Source organism: Nerophis ophidion, linkage group LG01 (genome assembly GCF_033978795.1).
Source record: "Nerophis ophidion isolate RoL-2023_Sa linkage group LG01, RoL_Noph_v1.0, whole genome shotgun sequence".
Classification (NCBI taxonomy): domain Eukaryota; kingdom Metazoa; phylum Chordata; class Actinopteri; order Syngnathiformes; family Syngnathidae; genus Nerophis; species Nerophis ophidion.
In genome coordinates, this window is record NC_084611.1 from 77,574,553 (window position 1) to 77,598,288 (window position 23,736).

Sequence of the window (23,736 nt, forward strand, 5' to 3'; positions counted from 1 at the left end):
TTTTTCTAGGTTTTACTAAAATTAATTTATTTGCACAAAACTTGGTTACAGTTTTATCCGAAGTTCTTTCAAATTTTCCTTGAAATTTGCCAGCGATCATACCAGTTGGAGTCAGCTCACTCATTTTTGTACTGACATTAATCAGTGTGTTCATGATTAATGCGATCATTTTTTGTGATTAATCACATGAGTTAAGTCATTAATTTTGGCAATGCTAGTTTTTATACAATATTACTTATTCAAAAGTTTATTTTTCTTTTTTAAGGGCATGTCCCATGTTAAAATGTTAATGGTCAATCACCAATTGAATTGAATTAAATCATTTCCATTGCAGACGCTGATTTGAGACAAGTATTGTGAGTTAAGAGCTCCATCACAGAACCCCAGAAAGATCAAACATTCTGTATAACCAGAATGTATAACTAAGGACATTTCTGTTGTTTTTTCATGCTTCCGACCGGCAAAAAAGATCCTATAGAGATTCGTATCTATCCATTTTCTGTATTGCTTTTTCTCATTTAGGTCAAAAGGTGAGTTCAGGGACTTCCACACACTCTAAAATCTTCCAAAAAGAGTATAATCAGCTACAAAACAGGGTACGGTTTTCATATTTTCTCTTCTCTTCACTTCCTGTTGGTCAGTGTTTCATAATTATTTTCTGTTACAGCCCTCCCAGGAAGAAGAAAAAAGGCCCCCCACCGTGACTATGAATAGTATCATTTGGCTATAAAATTGATATAAGTACACCTCTGCATTACAATAAATCCTTAACATTAAAGAGAAAAAAAAATGCTTTTTGTTGTCTTCTCCTTGGTTTTGAGTCTCTTTGTTTTAGCGCATCTTCCTTTGTTTATGTTCTGATTGCTAGGTGCGCTGATCACACACACCGGTTTCTGTTTATTGATGAGTATCCCCACCGGTTGCTGCCACTAATCACGACCCTTTTTATACTCGTCTCACCCTACCAGTACCTGCAGGATTTTTGTTTGACATCAATGACTGTTTATGTTTGGCTAAATGAACACTACTACCCACGTTGTTCAGGTTTTGCTAAAAGCGTTGTGTTCGTTATACTTTCCGTGCACTGGTTAGCGGCTCAACTGTGTTTGCATTACATGCTCAGTCATTCACCAACAAGGATAAGAAGAGGGTCACCACTTTATGAACAAATGCGTGAGCAAGTTTAAGAACTAAATTTATTAACCAGCTATTGCAAGGAATTTAGGGATTTCACCATCTACGATCCGTAATATCATCAAAAGGTTCAGAAAATCTGGAGAAATCGCTGCTCGTAAGCGATGATATTAGTACATTTTATGCAGTACCTCAGGCGGTAGTGCATAGAAAAGTGACATCAGTGTGTAAAGGATATCACCACATGGGCTCAGGAACACTCCAGAAAACCACTGTCAGTAACTGCAGTCCATCACTACATCTGTAAGTGCAAATTAAAACTATATTATGCAAAGCAAAAGCCCTTTATCAACAACACCCAGAAACGCCACCGGCTTTGCTGGGCTTCGCTGAGCTCATCTAAGATGGACTGATGCAAAGTGAAAAAGTGTTCTGTGGTCTGACGAGTCCACATTTCAAATTGTTTTTGGAAACTGTGGACGTCGTGTCCTCCGGACCAAAGAGGAAAAGAACCACCCGGACTGTTATAGGCACAAAGTTCAAAAGCCAGCATCTGTGATGGTATGGGGGTGTATTAGTGCCCAAGGCATGGGTAACTTACACATCTGTGAAGGCACCATTAAAGCTGAACGGTACATACAGGTTTTGGAGCAACATATGTTGCCATCCAAGCAACGTCTTTTTCATGGACGCCCCTGCTTATTTCAGCAAGACAATGCCAAGCTACGTAGTCAAGACCTGTCTACCATTCAAAATGTGTGGCGCATTATGAAGCGTAAATTACGACAACGGAGACCCCCGGACTGTTGAACTACCTGAAAAGCTTCAAAAATTTGGGGGGTGAGGCAGGGGTCCCCACATCAGCAGTCCCCTCCAAGGTTTCTCATTGTAATCCCATTGGGTTGAGTTTTTTCTTGCTCTGATGTGGGATCTGATGTCGTTGTGACTTGTGCAGCCCTTTGAGATACTCGTGATTTAGGGTTTGTAGAGGTTTTCCCTCTTGTGGTGATTACTCCTGACGCTGACAGATCTCCGTGAGCCCAGTAGACAGGTTGAATCAAGTCTTTCAATAGATCTCCTTTTTAGACCAGTTGATCTGCCGCTTCTTTTCTTTTTCTCCTCTGTCCCCCCCTCCCTTGTGGAGGGGGGGACAGAGGAGAAATAGTCAGTACTTCATCCAATGACCATGGATGAAGTACTGGCTGTCCAGAGTCGAGACCCAGGATGGACCGCTTGCCTGTGTATCGGTTGGGGACATCTCTACGCTGCTGATCCGACTCCGCTTGGGATGGTTTCCTGTGGACGGGACACTCGCTGCTGTCTTGGATCCGCTTTGAACTGAACTCTCGCGGCTGTGTTGGAGCCACTATGGATTGAACTTTCACAGTATCATGTTAGACCCGCTCGACATCCATTGCTTTCGGTCCCCTAGAGGGGGGGGGGGGGGGTTGCCCACATTTGAGGTCCTCTCCAAGGTTTCTCATAGTCATCATTGTCACTGGCGTCCCACTGGGTGTGAGATTTCTCCTTGCCCACTGGGTGTGAGTTTTCCTTGCCCTTATGTGGGTTCTTCCGAGGATATCGTAGTCGTAGTGGTTTGTACAGTCCTTTGAGACATTTGTGATTTAGGGCTGCATAAAAAAACATTGATTGATTGATTGATTGATTGATTGATTGATTGATTGATTTAATTGACAAACAGCTGTATAGTTTGCCTTCCAGCAATATATCTCTCGGACTTTTCAGTCCGGCGTGTCTGTGCTTTTCGTGTCTCTGTGCGTGTCTCTCTCCCTGGCTCCAACTCCAACCATGTGTCTCGGCCCGGCTGCTGTTAATAAAGGTGACAGGTGATTAGATTGCCCAGCTGGGACTGGTTATCTACTCACCTGCCGCTTGCTTTGAGGCCGGTCCTTACACAGCCTGGTCCGGCTGCAGGCCCGCAGACCACGCCCCCCTCCACAGGGCTGTATAAATAAACTTTGATTGATTGATTGATAAAGACAATATAATATACATCCATTAACGTTGATGCATAAGTGCAATATATTTATATGTACAGTCATCTATTCATTTATATCTGCATATTATTGCTCTTTTATCCTGCACTACAATGAGCTATTGCAACAAACTTCCATTCTTATCTGTACTGTAAAGTTCAAATTTGAATGACAATAAAAAGGAAGTCTCTAAGTCAGGGGTAGGTAACCAATGGCCCGCGAGCCAGATGTGGCTCTTTTGATGACTGCATCTGGCTCTCAGGTAAATCTGAGCTGACATTGCTTCAAACGATAAGTAATGAATAATTCCACTTGTAATCACAGATTTAAAAATAATGTTCAAAATATAAAACATTCTTGTGCATTTATAATCCATCCATTCGTTTTCTAACGCACCTGTTCAAAAAGTTGTTTTAGTAAGAAATTATTTATTTATTATTTGTTAGTGTGGGGCTTGCCCTCCTGGGGGTTCTTCAGACCACCAAGCACCGACATGAGACCCTGTTTCAGGGTTACAATATTGTTTTATTTTTCAATAAGTTTCTCAGTTGCTTTCCAGCAATTGTCTTTTTCTCTTTCGTTCTCGCTCGCACTCTGGCTCCAGCCCCAACCCCGTCTCTCCATCTGGCTGCTGCTTATCACATAGCGACAAGTGATTAGATAAAAAGGCCCAGGCGGGCCATTTACTCACCTGTTGCTGATTTCGAGGCCGGTCCTGGCACACCCCGCTTTGCTGCAGGCCCGCAGGCCACGCCTCCTCCCCAGTTAGCTTCAGAATAACAATGTTATTACAAAGAATAAGAGACCTATTATACTCTAGAAATGTTGGTATTACTTAAAAATGCACATGTTTGGTTGTGTTCAGTGTTAAAAATAATATCATATTAAAATATTTGGCTTCTTGGCTCTCTCAGCCAAAAAGGTTCCCGACCCCTGCTCTAAGTCGTAATATTGACGTCCTACGCGAGATCCACCCAGGAATGGGGGGGGGGCATATGAATCCCTTCCCCGCTGTCGTGCATCGCCAACATTGTGCGATTACACATTTCAGGATGTTCTACACCTGGGGCCATTTGGCGCCGCGAATAAATGACGTCATTTGATTTATCCAGGAGCAATCCTGCATCAAGCGATTAATCGGATGAGACAATAAAGAAGTAAAGAAGCCACACACGTGTGTAAATACATTACCCGCACAGACTCCACGACCTTAAATAGCTCCCCTTCTTCCTCCTCCTCCTCCTCCTCCTCCGGGCCTAATGTTAACATCTTTGCATTTGTAACACCTGGCAAAGATTTAATGGACTTGATGTGCTACTATTCCCCGGCGGAGGTCCACGTCGCAAGAAATCCGAGCGACAGACATATGCCCTTGCTTAATGGCCTCTGCAATTATGCATATCTACGGGAGTTGAAAATATAAATGTCAGTCGGTGGAAAAGAACTGATTTATGTCTCTTTTTTTTTTTTTTTTTTTTTTCTGGCGTTGGGAGAAAGACGGGAAAAACGCCGCGCGGGGCTATATCGAGCACCATTTACAATATGCAAATGGGAACTGGAGCTTCCAAACGCACAAATGCAGAAATTTCATCAGTGGCCAGAGTTCAACAACTCTTCAGTCTTCAAGTGTTGGGATAATGGTCACAGTGACTGCACATCGCTGCAATTCAAAAACCTCCGCTATCCATCGCTGGACAGTTTTTGCCACTAAAACAACACAGATAAAGGAGTGTGTGTGTGTGTGTGTGTGTGTGTGTGTGTGTGTGTGTGTGTGTGTGTGTGTGTGTGTGTGTGTGTGTGTGAGTGTTGATGAGTGACGGACAGGAGAGGACGGTACATAGAATTCACAGTGCTCCAACTGGCAGCCTGCCTTTTAACACCACTACAGTATGTTTGTCGGCGACAGACAAGGAACACTTACGCATCGCCGTGGGCAACCAGGGTTGTGTCCCGCATGGACGCACTGCATCATGGGAACAAGTCCGGGCTACGGCATGGACGCAGGGCCTGGTGAATGATAGGGGCGTCGCGAGCCGATTCGGGATTTGATGTCGCCGATACGATTCAGGGACGATATTGTTGTTGTTGTTATTTTAGAACGATCCGATCCGATCCGAAACGATTCACTGAGTTGATATCTATTCTTCCAAAGACGTGCACCTGGGGATAGGTTGATTGGCAACACTAAATTGGCCCTAGTGTGGGAATGTGTGAATGTTGTTTGTCTGTCTGTGTTGGCCCTGCAATGAGGTGGCGACTTGTCCAGGGTGTACCCTGCCTTCCGCCCGATTGTAGCTGAGATAGGCGCCAGCACCCCCCGCGACCCCGAAAGGGAATAAGCGGTAGAAAATGGATGGATGGATGAATAAAAAACTTTTTTTTTTTCTTTTTTATCAGTCCTTTCCAACAACTCTGGTAAATCATAATATTGATGTACATATATACATATATCTACTCTACACATATACTTTAGAAGAAAAATGTGGAATATCTCTCTTGTTGTCTTATTTGTATTTGACTTTATTAAATGTTTGGGTGGAATTTTGTCAAACAAAAAGTATAAGCCACTATTGGTAATTTGTTTTAATGTTTTTATATATATATATTTTTTCAGTGGCTGTGATGATAATGTAAATGAGGGATTTCTGATCACCGCTATGTTGGAATCCTTATTAATATTGATACTGCTGTTGATATTATTAGATTTTTTGTTTGACTACTTTTGGATTGTTTTGTGTCATGTTTGTATGTCTTCTCAATTGGTTTGTGGATTACTATTCTGAATGTTGCAGGGCCGGGTTTGGTTTTGGAATTGTATTATTAATGCATTATTTTGTATTATTTTGTTGGATTGATTTTTTTTTTTTTAAAAACAACAACAACAAAAAATCAAGTTACTTAAACATTTATCAGAGCCATTTGTCTATTGGGTAATTAGTCATAGAATGTCACACAATGTTATTTAAAAATAGTATTGATTTTACTCAGAATGGATTCTGAATGAAATCGGCACCCTTGTGTGGTGCCCAAAGATTGACAGCTCTAGAATTATGTATAAATTAATTATAGAAACAAGCAGGCAAGTCAACAACAAAAATTGGCCAATGCGTTCACATCTTATTTGGATAAAGTTCAACCAACACTTTAGGTTGAATTAACAAGAGGAAACCTTTTCTTTTAACATTTTCAATAGTCAAGCAATTTTCAATAAAGTACAATAACCGACATTTTAACAGTAGGTTAATTTTGCTGTTGTTTTTCTTATTTATTTGGTCTTCTACAATTTTTTTTTACGTGGCCCATGACACAATTTTAGGTGGCCCATTACATCAGTAATTGTGGTCTGCTACATCATTTTATGTGGTCCACCGTTTTATTTATTTTGACCCGCCATATCATTTATTGTGGCCTGCCACATTATTTTATTTGGTCCGTCACATCAATTATTGTACCCCTCCATATTATTGATGCTGCAAGACATATTTATTTATGTGGTCCGCCACACATTTTACGCGGTCTGCCTCAGTATTTCATGTAGTCGACCACATCATTTATCGATCAATTGTCACACTCCTAGTAAATTACTCCGCTTCACTAATACCGTGTTGGTAATGGCGCCATCTGCTGTATTGAAAAAGTCACAACGTGTAGCCTGTAAATAAAATAAATACCGTAAATTCCCGACTATAAGCTTCTACTTTTTCCCTACACTTTGAACCCTGCGGGTAGTAAAACGGTGTGGCTAACTTATGGACTTTTCTGTGCTGACGGCAATAAAATAAATTATCTATTTTTTTTAAAGTATTTTATTCTTTGTGATATGGTGCCATCCTTTGGACAAATTCGCTCACTGTAGGTGCTGCAGTGTCCTTCCATTTATCAGTAGTCCTTTTTTTTCTTTCAGCCTGAGTGCTATTCAGTCTCCTAGCCGTCCATAGTGTCTCTACTTTTATGGCTTTTTCATTCATCACTCCAATAAACTCTGGTAGACTGGCCGTGCCAGCAACTTAAGGGGTTCCAGGTTTGATCCCCGCTTCCGCCATCCTAGTCACAGCCGTTGTGTCCTTGGGCAAGACACTTTACCCACCTGCTCCCAGTGCCACCGGCACTGGTTTAAATGTAACTTAGATATTAGGTTTTCACTATGTAAATCGCTTTGAGTCACTAGAGAAAAGCGCTATATAAATATAATTCACTTCACTTCACTTTTTTAAGTTTTACAATGTAACTAAAAATGTCTATACTTACTAAACCTTCCCATGTGTGATGTCTGTAGGAGTGTCTTCATGCATATTTGTACATCATTAGCATTGGCTAATGTGTTAACACGTTTAGAAGTGTCTTTGCTAGCATTATTAACTTACAACGGCATTTTTTTGGATTGTTTCAGTTTCACAAATTCCTCAGTAAACTCACCAAGACATCACCGTGGAGTTACTGGTATAGCTCGGTTGGTAGAGCAGCCGTGCCAGCAACTTGAGGGTTGCAGGTTCGATCCCCACTTCCACCATCCTAGTCACTGCCGTTGTGTCCTTGGGCAAGACACTTTACCCACCTGCTCCCAGTGCCACCGACACTGGTTTAAAGGTAACTTAGATATTGGGTTTCACTATGTAAAGCGCTTTGAGTCACTAGAGAAAAAGCGCTATATAAATATAAATCACTTCACTTCACTTATTGAGTCTGTTTAGCTGATTGGAGAGCTGGCTTCCGCAGCTAGTGGGTCCGTGACGACGACTTCTGTTTTGTTTGATCAGCCGTTTTACTGCCGTGTTTCAGGCACTGTTTGGAAACAATTAAAGTATGTACATAATCATATATAGAATCCTACTGTGAAAATAACTCATGATGTAACGTATATACACTATATTGCCCAAAGTATTTGGCCACCTGCCTTGACTCACATATGAACTTGAAGTGCCATCCCATTCCTAACCCATAGGGTTCAATATGATGTCGGTCCAACTTTTGCAGCTATTATAGCTTCAACTCTTCTGTGAAGGCTGTCCACAAGGTGTGTTTATAGGAATATTCCACTATTCTTCGAAAAGTGCACACTGATGTTGGTCGAGAAGACCTGGCTCTCAGTCTCCGTTGTAATTCATCCAAAAGGTGTTCTATCGGGTTCAGGTCAGGACTCTGTGCAGGCCAGTCAAGTTCATCCACACCAGACTCTGGCATCCATGGACCTTGTTTCATGCACTGGTGCACAGTCATGTTGGAAGAGGAAGGTGCCCGCTCCCAACTGTTCCCACAAGGTTGGAAGCATGGAATTGTCCAAAATGTTTTGGTATCCTGGAGCATTCAAAGTTCCTTTCACTGGAACTAAGGGGCCAAGCCCACTTCCTGAAAAACAACCCCACATCATCATTCCTCCTCCACCAAATTTCACACTCAGCACAATGCAGTCTGAAATGTAGCGTTCTCCTGGCAACCTCCAAACCCAGACTCGTCCATCAGATTTCCAGATGGAAAAGCATGATTCATCACTCCAGAGAAGGCGTCTCCACTGCTCTAGAGTCCAGTGGCGATGTGCTTTACACCACTGCATCCAACGCATTGCATTGGATTTGATGATGTATGGCTTAGATGCAGCTGCTCGGCCATGGAAACCCATTCCATGAAGCTCTCTGTGTACTGTACGTGGGTTAATTGGAACATCACATGAAGTTTGGAGCTCTGTAGCAACTATCAATCAATGTTTATTTATATAGCCCCAAATCACAAATGTCTCAAAGGACTGCACAAATCATTACGACTACAACATCCTCGGAAGAACCCACAAAAGGGCAAGGAAAACTCACACCCAGTGGGCAGGGAGAATTCACATCCAGTGGGACGCCAGTGACAATGCTGACTATGAGAAACCTTGGAGAGTACCTCAGATGTGGGCAACCCCCCCCCCTCTAGGGGACCGAAAGCAATGGATGTCGAGCGGGTCTAACATGATACTGTGAAAGTTCAATCCATAGTGGCTCCAACACAGCCGCGAGAGTTCAGTTCAAGCGGATCCAAGACAGCAGCGAGAGTCCCGTCCACAGGAAACCATCTCAAGCGGAGGCGGATCAGCAGCGTAGAGATGTCCCCAACCGATACAGGCGAGCGGTCCATCCTGGTTCCCGACGAGCGGTCCATCCTGGGTCTCGACTCTGGACAGCCAGTACTTCATCCATGGTCATCGGACCGGACCCCCTCCACAAGGGAGGGGGGGACATAGGAGAAAGAAAAGAATCGGCAGATAAACTGGTCTAAAAAGGAGGTCTATTTAAAGGCTAGAGTATACAGATGAGTTTTAAGGTGAGACTTAAATGCTTCTAGAAAGTCTTTGCACTATGCGCTTCAGCATCAGTTTACGAAGCCTACCACTTTGTGCCTGAGTTGCTGTTGTTCCCAAACTCTTCCATTTTCTTATAATAAAGGGGACTTTGGAATATTTAGGAGCGGGGAAATTTCACAACTGGATTTGTTGCACAGGTGGCATCCTATGACAGTTCCCCACTGGAAATCAATGAGAGCGGCCCATTCTTTCACAAATGTTTGTAAAAACAGTTTCCAAGCCTAAATGCTAGATTTTATACACCTGTGGCCGGGCCAAGTGATTAGGACACCTGATTCTGATCATTTGGATGGGTGGCCAAATACTTTTGGCAATATCGTGTATCCGCGGTTAATATAAGGAATATTACTGTTTTCTTCTTAAATGTTGTGGGTGTGGCTTATATACCAGTGCGTAAATAGTCGGGAAAACACTGTAGTTAGCAAATAGGAAAAACAATTATATGAAATTGGGATTATTTACTTTATTTTCTGGATTTATCTTTTGACTTCAGTCCATTTGGAACACTGGGTGCCCAAAGTGTGTGACCCGCAGCTGACTTTTTAACCATTGGGGTACAAATATTACAAAAACAAAACATAAACAGTGGAATAAAAATGCAAACAGGTGTAAAGTACCCAGAAAATATTTCAATATTGACACTAATGTAGGATGTTGTTTACTTTAAGATTGTCATTGCTCAAAAAATAATGAATAAAAAGCAATGTTGTTATGAATTATTAACCTATTTAAGGCTGCGACTACTTCACATCAAAGAACAGGTTTAGGAAAAAATGTCTTTGGAAAATTTTTGCATATTTTGTGTTTTCGCCATTAAAAAAAGGGCATAAAAGATGGAAAATAGAAATGTTATGGCAATGGATAAAACAAAAGTAGTGCAGCGTAAAGCAACCACACTGCAAAAAGTCAGTGTTCAAGAACAAGAAAAAAAAATACAAAAATGAGTATTTTATTTGAACTAAGCAAAATTATCCGCCAACAGAACAAGAACATTTGGCTTGTCAAGACTTTCCAAAACAAGTAAAATTAGCTAACCTCAATGACCCCCAAATACGTTAAAATAAGTATATTTTCAAGTGCACTTTTCTTGGTAGAAAAAAAGGAGACCTTTTTTTCTCAATTTGTTAAAAAATATATTGTTAAATGAAGTAAATGCTGTGCCATTTTCTAGACATAAAGATATGCGCTCGGCATTACACTCCTTGAAACCATTATACTAAAAACTAATGTATTGTTCTTAATGGAAAGGCAACCGCTCGTTACTCTCGGGGTCTCCTCGGCGCTCAGGTAAATCACATTGTCTAAAAATGCATGACAACATGACATCATCGCGCCAAGTGTGTGCTCTTTCTTTATATGCAGCCCAGCCCCCGGCCAAAAAAAATGTAATAGTAATTTTGAAGAATTCATCCGAATATGCATGAACTATTTCTATTCAAAATAGTTTGAAATGTCACATATTAAATGTTTAAATATGAACTGTACTGTGCCAACTGTACTACTATATGATAACGTGTTTTCTATTGTTTCATCGAAAATAAAACAGGCAAAGTCCATTCGGCTGTCATCTATTTTAATTATGAGACACAATTGTGTCAAAGTCATGATTTTTTTTTTTCCACGCTTAAAGTAAGAAATGATGGCTTTAAAAAAGTAGCTGTGTTGATGACGCAGCTTTGCAAAGGTTGATATTCTAGTTTCAAGCATGTTTTACTCAATATAGGTCATCACATCTCAGCAACAAGCTGTAATATCTTACTGAGATCATATAGGACCAAAACACATAAAACAAGTAAAACACTAACATAAAATATGCTTAGTGAGAATAATTATTTTATCAGACAGAAAATAAGAAAATATCACCCTTATTTGAGATATTTCATCTTAATTAGATTTCAGTTTTTTGCAGTGTAAATACAGGAAGCATTGGAAAAGAAAGCCATGCTGCAAGGAAAGAACCAGCGAAGAACAGGTGTGTGTGCAATCAGTGTAAGTAGGGTGTGGTGATTACTTTCTGCCAGGTGTCCTTCCCGCCTTCCTTTGCTGCCATGACAACGAGGGAGGGAGAGCAACTGACAGAACAGAGCGGCCAGAAAAAGCATGCAGGAGCAAAACAAGAATATTACAAAATAAGAGCGCTAGACAGGAAACTAATTATAAAGTCCACGCTGTCATGTGAGAGCGTTACAATATGTACTGTGACACACAACATTTGTATTTTTGCAGGGATCATTTAACCCAGGGGTGTCGAACTCAAATACAGAGTGGGCCGAGGCTGAACAAATGAACCTTTTAAGAGGGACCCAAACAAGTTTTGCATTGAATATTGAACAAGCCAGGCTTATATAACTTTATAGTGACATGCAAAGTCAAGTTTCAAATTATCCATCCATCCATTTTCTACCGCTTGTCCCTTCTGGGGTCGCTAGAGCCAACCTCAGCTGCATTCGGGCGGAAGGCAGGGTACACCCTGGACAAGTCGCCACCTCATTGCAGGGCCGACACTGAAAGACAGACAACATTCACACTCACATTCACACACTAGGGCCAATTTAGTGTTGCCAGTCAACCTCTCAATAATAATTGAAAAATAGCAATGGCATATCAAATAAAATAAAAATAAAAATTGGGAGGGTAGCGGGGGTGTATATTGTGGCGTCCAGGAAGAGTTAGTGCTGCAAGGGGTTCTGGGTATTACGTGTGTTACGGTGGAGATGTTCTCCCGAAACGTGTTTGTCATTCTTGTTTGGTGTGGCTTCACAGTGTGGCGCATATTTGTAACAGTGTTGAAGTCGTTTATACGGCCACCCTCAGTGTGACCTGTATGGCTGTTGACCAAGTATGAATTGCATTTATTAGTGTGTGTTAAAGCCGCATATATTGTGTGACTGGGCCGGAACGTTGTTTGTATGGCGGAAAAGCGGATGTGACGACAGGTTGTAGAGGACGCTAAAGGCAGTGCCTTGGAGGCACGCCCCCCAATATTGTTGTCCGGGTGGAAATTGGGAGAAATTCGGAAGAATTGTTGCCCCGGGAAATTTTCAGGAGGGGCAGTGAAATTCGGGAGTCTCTCGGATAAATCGTGAGGGTTGGCAAATGCGTTGTTGGAGCGGCACCGCCCCTGGATAATACCGGCGGGCCAGCTCTAATCTTAATTTGATATTACCTCAAGAGTGTGATACCCATGATTTAAGCCATATTAGTGAAATATCACTACTTTAAAAATGGTACCAGGGCCCAAACATGGTAAATGGGTTATAATGGTATAGCGCTTTTCTACCTTCAAGGTACTCAAACCGCTTTGACACTATTTCCACATTCACCCATACATTCACACACCGATGGCGGGAGCTGCTGTGCAAGGCACTACCTAACCACGACCCATCAGGAGCAAGGGTGAAGTGTCTTGCTCAAGGACACAACGGGCGTGACTAGGTTGCTAGAAGCTGGGGATCGAACCAGGAACCCTCAGGTTGCTGACATGGCCACTCCCCCAACCCCGCCACGACGTCCCCATAAAATAACCAAAAAATAAAAAACAAGGAAAATATGCAAAAAAATAATAATAATAAAAAGCAAAGACTTTTCATTTTTAGCGTCAAGACTCGGACTATGGTGTGGATTGTTTTCCCGAGGTGCGAAGCTGCTCTTTTGAGGCTTGTTAAAAATAAAAAGCACTTTGTGACTTCAATAATAAATATGGCAGTGCCATGTTGGCATTTTTTTCCGTAACTTGATTTGATTTATTTTGGTAAACCTTGTTACATTGTTTAATGCTCAAAGCGGGGCATCACAACAAAATTAGGCATAATAAAGTCTTAATTCCACGACTGTATACATCAGAATCGGTTGATATCGGAATCGGTAATTAAAGGCCTACTGAAACCCACTACTACCGACCACGCAGCCTGATAGTTTATATATCAATGATGAAATATTAACATTGCAACATATGCCAATACGGCCTTTTTAGTTTACTAAATTGCAATTTTAAATTTCCCGCTGAATTTCTTGTTGAAAACGTCGCGGTATGATGACGTGTGCACATGACGTCACGGACTGTCAGGAAATATTAGTGCAGCACCATTTGCGGCTAAAAGTCGTCTTTTTTCATCGTGCAACTAAACAGTATTCTGGACATCTGTGTTGCTAAATTTGCAATTTGTTCAATTAATAATGGAGAAGTCAAAGTAGAAAGATGGAGTTGGGAAGCTTTAGCCTTTAGCCACACAAACACACTGTGATTCCTTGTTTAAAATTCCCAGAGGTGAAACTTTACTATGGATCACAGCGGTCAAGCGAACATTTCCCAACCACCTGTCAATTGGCAGATTTCGGTGAAAAAATTGTGTTAAAAAATTGCCTCTTACCGTAGATCTGTGGAGTTTGTGCCGTCCTTGTATCTGCCGTGACTTCCCTCAGACACTGGCCTCAACACACCCGTGGACACACCCCTCCGACTATCAGGTACTATTTATTCTCACTAAAACACTAGCAACACAATAGAAAGATAAGGGATTTCCCAGAATTATCCTAGTAAATGTGTCTAAAAACATCTGAATCCGTCCCAATGCAATCGCCTTTTTTTTTTTACTTTATTTTTTATTTAATTTTTTTTTCCAGTCCTTCGCTATCAATATCATCATCCACGAATCTTTCATCCTCGCTCAAATTAATGGGGGAATTGTCGTTTTCTCAGTCCGAATCTCTCTTGCTGCTGGAGGCTCCCATTATAAACAATGTGAGGATGTGAGGAGCCCTCACACTTGTGACGTCATCGTCTACTACTTCCGGTACAGGCAAGGCTTTTTTATCAGCACCAAAAGTTGCGAAATTTATCGTCGATGTTCTCTACTAAATCCTTTCAGCAAAAGTATGGCCTATGAAATGAGATATTCTTATTTAAACGGGGATAGCAGGTCCATTCTATGTGTCATACTTGATCATTTCGCGATATTGCCATATTTTTGCTGAAAGGATTTAGTAGGGAACATCCACGATAAAGTTTGCAACTTTTGGTGCTAACAGAAAAGCCCTGCCTTTACCGGAAGTAGCAGACGATGACGTCCAATGTGTGATGGCTCCTTACGTCCTCACATTGTTTTTAATGGGAGCCACCAACAAAAAGAGCTATTCGGACCAAGAAAACGACAATTTCCCCATTAATTTGAGCGAGGATGAAAGATTTGTGGTTGAGAATATTGATAGTGACAGACTAGAAAGAAAGAAAAAACGCGATTGTATTGGGGTGGATTCAGATGTTTTTAGACACATTTACTAGGATAATTCTGGGAAATCCCTTATCTTTCTATTGTGTTGCTAGTGTTTTAGTGAGTTTAATAGTACCTGATAGTCGGAGGGGTGTGTCCACGGGTGTGTTGACGCCAGTGTCTCTGCGAAGTTGATGGCAGCTTTATGAACAGGGCAAGCTCAGCTGATCTCAGGCAAGAAGTGACTTTTTACCACAATTTTCTCACCGAAACCTGCTGGTTGACATTCGGTCGGGATCCATGTTCGCTGTGATCCATAGTAAAGTTTCACCTCCGCAAATTTTAAACAAGGAATCACCATGCGTTTGTGTGGCTAAAGGCTAAAGCTTCCCAACTCCATCTTTCTACTTTGACTTCTCCAGTATTTATTGAAGAAATTGCAAAAGATTCAGCAACACAAATGTCCAAAATACTGTGTAATTATGCGATTAAAGCAGACGACTTTTAGCTGTGTGTGTGCGCAGCTCTCATATTTCCTAACAGCCCGTGACGTCACGCATACACGTTATCATTACGTGACGTTTTCAAGAAAAAACTCCCGGGAAATTTAAAATTGCAATTTAGTAAACTAAAAAGGCCGTATTGGCATGTGTTGCAATGTTAATATTTCATCATTGATGTATAAACTATCAGACTGTGTGGTCGCTAGTAGTGGCTTTCAGTAGGCCTTTAAGAGTCGGACAATATCGGACTATCGGATATCGGCAAAAAAGCCATTATCGGACATCTCTAGTTTGGATAATAACTCCCAGGGTACAAAAAGGCAGATTTTTGTCTGCCCTTTCCGTGACAAACTCACGTGTCGGCAGTGTGGGCACGACCCCCAGGACGCAGAGACATGGAACGAGTTGTAGGTAAATCCACTAAAACGTAATTATTTTAGCAGAGACCAAAACGACCGCAACACACTAAAATGCGCATACAACATCTCCTGTGAGGCAGGTGTGTCCATCAGCGCTCCACACTGGTTGTGACGAAGTCGGAATGAGCATTGACACCAACTAAATACAAAAAAAATAATACGTACCTATAGACAGGCCATGACAATTTTAATACATTTTTTCTTTAGTTTGGTCATAATTTTTATTGTGCTACTCCATTATATATATATTTTTTTCAATAAAGAGTTTTTACTCATGTTATTTTTTCCTAATTTAAACATCCAGTTCTTTCACATGTGTGCGATAAACAGGCAGTTATTTGACAAAACCCCATTACCGGTACTACTAAAGTACCGCGGTACACTGCAAAAAGTCAGTGTTCAAAACAAAAACAAAAATACAAAAATGAGGGGTATTTAATTTGAACTAAGCAAAATTATCTGCCAAATGAACAACAAAATCCGGCTTGTCAAGACATTCCAAAACAAGTAAATTTGGATAACCTCAATGAACCCCAAAATAGCTTAAAATAAGTATATTCTCACTAATAACAAGTGCATTTTTCTTGTTAGAAAAAAAAGACTTTTTTGCTCAAAATGTTGAAAAATATTATTAAATTAAGAAAAAACTAGTGCCATTATCTTGACATCATGATATGAGCTCGGCATCATTATTTTATTTTTTTTCATGCTTGAAGTAAGAAACTATTACTTTAAAAAAAAAACTAGTTTTATACTTGTGAGTGTTAATGGCACTTGATATTCTAGTTTCAAGCATGTTTTACTCAATATAGGTCATAAAATCTCAGCAACAAGCTGTAATATCTTACTGAGATCCAAAACCCTTAAAACAAGTAAAACGCTCTAACATAAAATCTGCTTAGTGAGAAGAATTATCTTATCAGATAGAAAATAAGCAAATATCACCCTTATTTGAGATATTTAATTTTACTTAGACTTCAGTTTTTGCAGTGTACTAATTAATCAAAAACAGAAAAGGGATAATGCACGCATTTCGGCTTGAAAACTAATGATAAAAATGAAGCTGTAACACTGAAACATGGCGAGCTAGCGAGCGGCTAACATCCATCCGCAGTCGGTTTGTGTTTCAGCTACTTCTCGCCTCCATGGTGACATTTAAAGTAAGTTTCTTAAAAGTATACAATAGAATAGCTAAACATGCTTCACTACATGCCGTAGGAGGATACAATAGCTCACCGCTAACAGCAAGCTAGTACTCACTGTAATGATACCAAAAGTGTGTCATTCAAAATACAGGTGTGTATAGAAAACGTTAAAACAAATGAGCAGATATTAACAGTAAATGAACAACTAGATTAATAGTCAATTTTTTTTCACAGCTTTTCCTTTATAACGTCGACAAAATGAAAGAATAGGAAATGAAGCTCCCAGTCTGTGGAACGCTCTCCCTGACCACCTGAGGGCACCACAGGCTGTGGATGCTTTTATATTTAAAAAAAAAAAAGGTTTAAAACCCCTTCTTTTAAAAAAAAAAAACTTTTTTAGTTATAGCTATCGGGCTGTTCTAGTTTTTATTTTTATTTATTTTTATTATATTTTTATTTATTTTTTTAATACACTGTAGCACTGAGGTTGTTTACTCAATGTAAAGTGCTTTTTACAAATACAATCTATTATTAATCCATCCATCCATCCATTTTCTACCGCTTATTCCCTTTCTGGGTCGCGGGGGGCGCTGGCGCCTATCTCAGCTACAATCGGGCGGAAGGCAGGGTACACCCTATTATTAATATTATGACTAAATTAGGAGCTTACTTACTACTAAAATACAAGTTGTCTAGTATGTTCACTGTTTTTTTATGGACAAAATTGTTCTTTGATTGCAATAATACATATATATTTAATGTACCCTTACATTTTTTGTTAAAATAAAGCCAATAAGGGCCATTTTTTTGTGGTGACATTTATATAGAAAAGTATCAAAAAGGTATTGAAGTACATTTTGGTACAGGTACCAAAACATTGGCATTAATACAGGACATGATTTAAACATTATCAAAATGTTTAAATAGTCCAGTGTCATCTGGACTATTGTTCTACAGTCTGGGCGTCTGCTGCAAGCGGTGAGATCAGTAAGTTCCAGATTGTCTAGAATAGGGCAGCAAGGTTGGTTCTGGGTTGTTCACTAAGAACCAATGTTAACCAAAATTCATGTTTCACTTTCCTGGCAAACAGTGCCGAACAGGTTGTCAGCTAATACTCTAATATTGTTCAAATCGTTAACCGGTAGTAAAACTCCTGCTTTTTGTCATGGCCCAAATAGTTGACAGTAGCACTGTACATCACCATAATACCAGGGCGTCTAGAGAGGGGCATTTTGTACTCCCTTTTCCCAGGAAGAATGCTTTGCGGGAATCTTTTACTTACAGATCTGTATCGCCCTGGAATAGCCTGCCTGGAATTCTCACCGGCATTGAAAGTAAACAGGTTTTTAAAAAGAAAATAATATTTTATGTGAGTCTTTAAATTAGTTTGCTTGTTGATGATTGTGTTTGGTTTTGTATTGTGTAGTTATAATTATATGGTCATTATTATTTGGTGACTTTGAACTATTTGCTTGTTTTCTTATTGATGCTTTTATTTTATTTTCTGTATTGTGTGGTTATAATTATATGCTTTTACTTGTAATTGTATTGAGTTTGTGCACCCCAGGAAGACTTGTGGGTTGTTGTGGCAGCCAGCTAATGGGGATCCTTGATAAAAAATCAAAAATCAAATCAAGTCAATAATGTTTTTTATTGATATTGTATTTTAACCCTTTGGAGGTATTTTGATTGATGTCTCATTTTGTAATTAGTATACATTTGCACAAGGTGGGTTGATTTTCTAACTTAAACCTTTGACAATATTTGATCAAAAGCGCTACAAAATGGAAAAAAAAGAAAAAAAAAGTTTAAAGTTTAGAGAAAATTTTTAGCAAAAAAAACTAAAAGTTTTTAAATTTTTACATTTTCATTTACTTTACATTTGCATAAAATGGGTTAATTCCCTAATTTCAACATTTAACAATATTTTATTAAAAGCTGTTCAAAATGGCACAAAAAAAACTTTTAAAATTTACTGAAAATTTTTAGCAAAAAAACTAAGTGTTTTTAGGCTTTTCAAAAGCTTAAAAGACTTTTATTTCCTGTTTGGCTTTTAAAGATAATAAAAATTGTGGCCCCCAGTGTGGTTGAATGCACAAGGTTGGGGAGTATTTTGATAGATATATAGATAGTACTTTATTGATTCCTTCAGGAGAGTTCCCTTAGGAAAAAAATGTCACACCTGTACATGTAAAGCAGGGGTAGGGAACCTATGGCTCTCGAGCCAGATGTGGCTCTTTTGATGACCGCATCTGGCTCTCAGGTAAATCTTAGCTGATGTTGGTTAACACGATACGTAATGTAATCACAGTGTTAAAAATAACGTTCAAAATATAAAACATTTTCATGCATTTTAATCCATCCATCCGTTTCAATCGCACCTGTTCAAGAAATCGCATTAATGGTCAAAATAATTGTATTTATTATTGGTTACCTTCAGAATAACATGTTATTAAAAAGAATAAGAGATGCATGCATTTAGTTGTTGTAATCAGGGAAAGTACAAATAAAAGAGGAGGCGTAGAATTCTCTTGTCAGAGTGCAGGGAAGACAGTGTACATGGGTACAGGTCTACACGTTTCTCCTCATTGAGCTAAATTGAATCCCGTCTCTGTTTAATTCCTTGCTTCTTGTCTGTTTAATACAGGGGTCACCAACCTTTTTGAAAGCAAGAGCTACTCCTTGGGTACTGATTAATGCGAAGGGCTACCAGTTTGATACACACTTAAGTAAATTGCCAGAAATAGCCAATTTGCTCAATTTACCTTTCACAAATAAATCTATATCTATATATTTAAAAAAATGGGCATTTCTGTCTGTCATTACGTCGTACATTTTTTTTTCTTTTACGGAAGGTTTTTTGGAGGGAATAAATGATCAAAAAAACACTTAATTGAACGGTTTAAAAGAGGAGAAAACACGAAAAAAAATGAAAATTAAATTTTGAAACATAGTGTATCTTCAATTTCGACTCTTTGAAATTCAAAATTCAACCGAAAAAAATGATGAGAAAAACTAGCTAATTCGAATCTTTTTGAAAAAATTAAAAAAAACAACATAGGGAACATAATTAGTAATTTTTCCCGATTAAGATTAATTTTAGAATTTTGATGACATGTTTTAAATAGGTTAAAATCCAATCTGCACTTTGTTAGAATATATAACAAATTGGACCAAGCTATATTTCTAAAAAAGACAAATCATTATTATTTTCCAGAACAAACATTTTAAAAGAAATTCAAAAGACTTTGAAACAACATTTAAATTTGATTCCACAGATTTTTCTGAATTTGCCAGAATAATTTTTTTGAATTTCAATCATAATAAGTTTGAAGAAATATTTCACAAATATTCTTTGTCGAAAAAACAGAAGCTAAAATCAAGAATTAAATTAAAATGTATTTATTATTCTTTACAATAAAAAAAATTACTTGAACATTGATTTAAATTATCAGGAAAGAAGAGGAAGGAATCTGAAAGGTAAAAAGGTATATGTGTTTAAAAATCCTAAAATCATTTTTAAGATTGTATTTTGTCTCTAAAATTGTCTTTCTGAAAGTTATAAGAAGCAAAGTAAAAAAGTAAATTATTTTTTTTAATCAAGTGAAGACCAAGTCTTTAAAATATTTTCTTGGATTTTCAAATTCTATTTGAGTTTTGTCTCTCTTAGAATTAAAAATGTCAAGCAAACCGAGACCAGCTTGCTAGTAAATAAATACAATTTAAAAAATAGAGGCAGCTCACTGGTAAGTGCTGCTATTTGAGCTATTTTTAGAACAGGCCAGCGGGCGACTCATCTGGTCCTTATAGGCTACCTGGTCCCCGCGGGCACCGCGTTGGTGACCCCTGGTTTATTAGATGTCATCCGTGTTTGACCCCGACAGTTGTATTCAGTGTTAAAAATATTATACGGCTCTCACGGAAATACATTTTTAAATATTTGGCTTTCATGGCTCTCTCAGCCAAATAGTATCCCGACCCCTGATGTAAAGGAAGTGTAAATGCTGCTATTGAATACATTGAATAAGCGGCAAATCATCACAAGCTGGAAGACACGACAAGAGAAGACGTCCATATTAATGTTCATACTCGGGATTATTATTTTTTTCTTTTTTTATGTTTTACTGGATGTGCAAAGCCAAGAATCGCGAAAGAGGATCAAATAATCACATTGATGTCACCGCAAAAAAAGTCAAATCTTGACGTTCACGGAAGGCAGCAGTGACTAACATTCACTTGGGGGTGAAAAAAAGCCTCGTGAGTCACCTGAGCTTGGACATAGGGCTAAAGTGTGGATCCACAGGTGCGTTTATTTCAGGATGGGAACACACTCTTCCTAGAAAGAGAGAGAGAGGGGGGCCGGTGGGGGAGTGGGGTTTTTTTTGTAGTTTTTTTTTCGAATGATGCAAAGGGAGAGAAAAAAATTGCAGCTGGCAGAAAATGTTTATTTTTGTTTGTCATCTTCATAAAAATAACAACATCAATATCAACGTAGTGTATTGTAGAAACTGCGCATATGTACAAAACCTTTATATGAACAGTTAATATAACTTAAGGCCAGTTAAATAACTTTTTTTTCTTCTTTTTTTTTTTTTCTCAATACCCTGTCAGTGACAATTTCACCAAACTGTCAACTTTCCAGGCAGAAGATACCGCGTCAAAAGTCCTTCAACCTCGCAGCAATGTGTGCTACCTGATTACTCAAAAGCAATTGTTCATATTATTCGCTAGTCGGTGCTAGCTTGACATATTTCTGTACATGTAAAACCATTTTCCTGAAATTTCAGTGCACATTCTGCTCCCTCCCACCCTCCATTTTTTTTTAATCCGTCATAATCGTACCAACAATGGGATGAAGTGCAAAAACATTTTAAAATACTGAGTTACCGAACAATAGCCCTCAAAAACCAACACATTATTGAAGATTTGTCGAACATTTCGCCCCCAAAATGAGGCTGAAACGTGATAGATGTAAAATATACACTCAGCTATAAAAATACAAGGAAGTACAGTAATACAAATATATTTATTTCCCATTAATGATATATCTTTCACAATTTGAACGACACAAAAGCCAACACTGACAGCTAAATAAGAGTAAACAAACACTAAGTTTGATCCATGGCTAAAACCATAAATATGTTAGCTTACATTCATATTCATAGCCCTGGCTGCGGGGAGCCGGTCGAAGGGTTACCATGTTCCAGGTTGAAAAAAGGAAAGTAAAACATGCACAATAATTGCCACTATTCTAAAAAGCAGGAGAAAAAAAAAAAATAGAGCAATCTGAATAAAAATCAAGTGCAACCCAGCCTGGATGAGAGGATGGAAGTAGGAGCTGTCCAGATGTGTGGTGCTGAACCGCAGCCATGCAGAACCCGCATAGCAAAAGAGGTCGCCCTGACTTAGAAGTGGCAGCGACACGTGATTGTCGGCTTGCTCGCCCACTTTCACAACCTGGTGACGCCTGCTTCAATTCGGCCTCGGGTGACCAGGGCGTAGCGGGACCCTTCCCTGTCAATTCCCGCCTTCCAGCGTCCACCGTCTTTAAGCACTAGGGAGAGGGGTGGGGGTCGTAAAAATCGCGGCGGCGCTACCGCGTCTTCAAATGCCCTCGGAGAGCGCGAAGGGCCAGGCGCTGGGAGTCGGAGTCACCTGTGGCTTCAGCTCCATCTTCTCCTTCTGCTTCTGGTGCACCCGGCCGTGCCGCTTGCGCTCGTCGCTGCGGGCGAAGCGCTTGCCGCACACGTCGCAGGAGAAGGGCTTCTCGCCGGTGTGAGTCCGGGTGTGCGTGGTCAGGTGGTCGCTGCGGCTGAAGCTGCGCAGGCAGATGCGGCACTGGAAGGGCTTGTGGCCCGTGTGGATGCGGATGTGCCGGTTGAGCTCGTCCGAGCGGGAGAAGCGCCGGTCGCAGCTCTCCATGGGGCAGGTGAAGGGTTTCTCCTTGGCCGGGCCGTGGGCGGAGGAGGCGGCGGGGGTCTTGCGGGCCCTGGGGGGCTTGGAGGTGGTGGCGGCGGCAACCGGGGCGGGGGCGGTGTTGGCGCGAGTGGTGTAGCTCTGCACGAATGAATCCGACAGCAAGGAGGAGTAGAGGATGGAGTCTATGGTGCTGGGTAGGGCAGGGGATGCGTAAATGGAGTCGACTTGATTGGGCGCCGGAGAGGGGTCCGGGTACGGCTTCAGGACGGGCGCCGGGAGGTACCCGTTGTAAGCGTAGCTCTGGGAGCAGGTGTCGGAGAAACAGGGTTCTTGCTTGATGCCCCCCTCCACTTTGAACTCCACTTCCGGGTTCGGGCACATGGCGGGGAAGGTGTCCAGAAGCTCCTTCACGTCCATCTGCTGCTCCGGCGGGAAGTCGTTGGACATGGGGAAGGTCTCGGTCTGGAAGCTGCTCTCCAAACAGTCCGACTTGAACGCCCCCCACTCGTAGCTCTCGAACTCGTTCTTGACCACCACCGGGAAGGAGGCCGCCTCGGGCTTGGGCTCGGCTTTGGTCTGGAGGAAGCTGAGCTGGGACGTGGAGGCCTCCGGAGCCGGGAGGTCGGCCTGGTCCTGGGCGAACCCCGTCTGGTGGTCGGCGAACGGTTGCCGTTTGACGTCCCCGAAGTGGGCGACGTCCACGGGCGGCGTGTAGGAGGCCCCCCGGCTGTTGGCGCCATGCTGGGCCTCGGAGAGCGGCGCGGTGGATATCCCCACGATCTCGGTGATCATGTTGAGGAGGGTCTCGGTGGTGCACGGCGCTCCCTGAGACGCCTCCACGTAGAAGCTGCCGGAGTAGGCGAGCGCGGAGGGGGCGTATGTGTCTTTGGGACCCTCGCAGGGGTTAAAAGCGTATTCCGAGTTGGAGGCTTCGGTTTTGAGCGTGGCGGGGGCTCCTTCTGTTCAATCACACAAAATAAACTTTTGTCAAGCCTTTTTTTTATTAAAAAAATAAATAAATAAAAATGTTACATAAACATTCATTTGGCACGCAGACGCGACGACGCCAATC

At 40.7% G+C, this 23,736-nt stretch overlaps 1 protein-coding gene across 2 annotated transcripts in view; it reads right to left on the bottom strand.

Annotated features, from left to right (window-relative positions):
* Positions 1-21,169: 21,169 nt before the first annotated feature.
* Positions 21,170-23,736, bottom strand: part of LOC133560098 (early growth response protein 4) — a 35,871-nt gene continuing 33,304 nt past the window's right edge. For both annotated transcript variants that reach the window (XM_061912202.1, XM_061912212.1), the window contains one exon: positions 21,170-23,623. In XM_061912202.1, the coding sequence (XP_061768186.1) occupies positions 22,350-23,623 (1,274 nt within the window). In that variant the 3' untranslated portion in view covers positions 21,170-22,349. The remainder of the gene's footprint in view (positions 23,624-23,736) is intronic.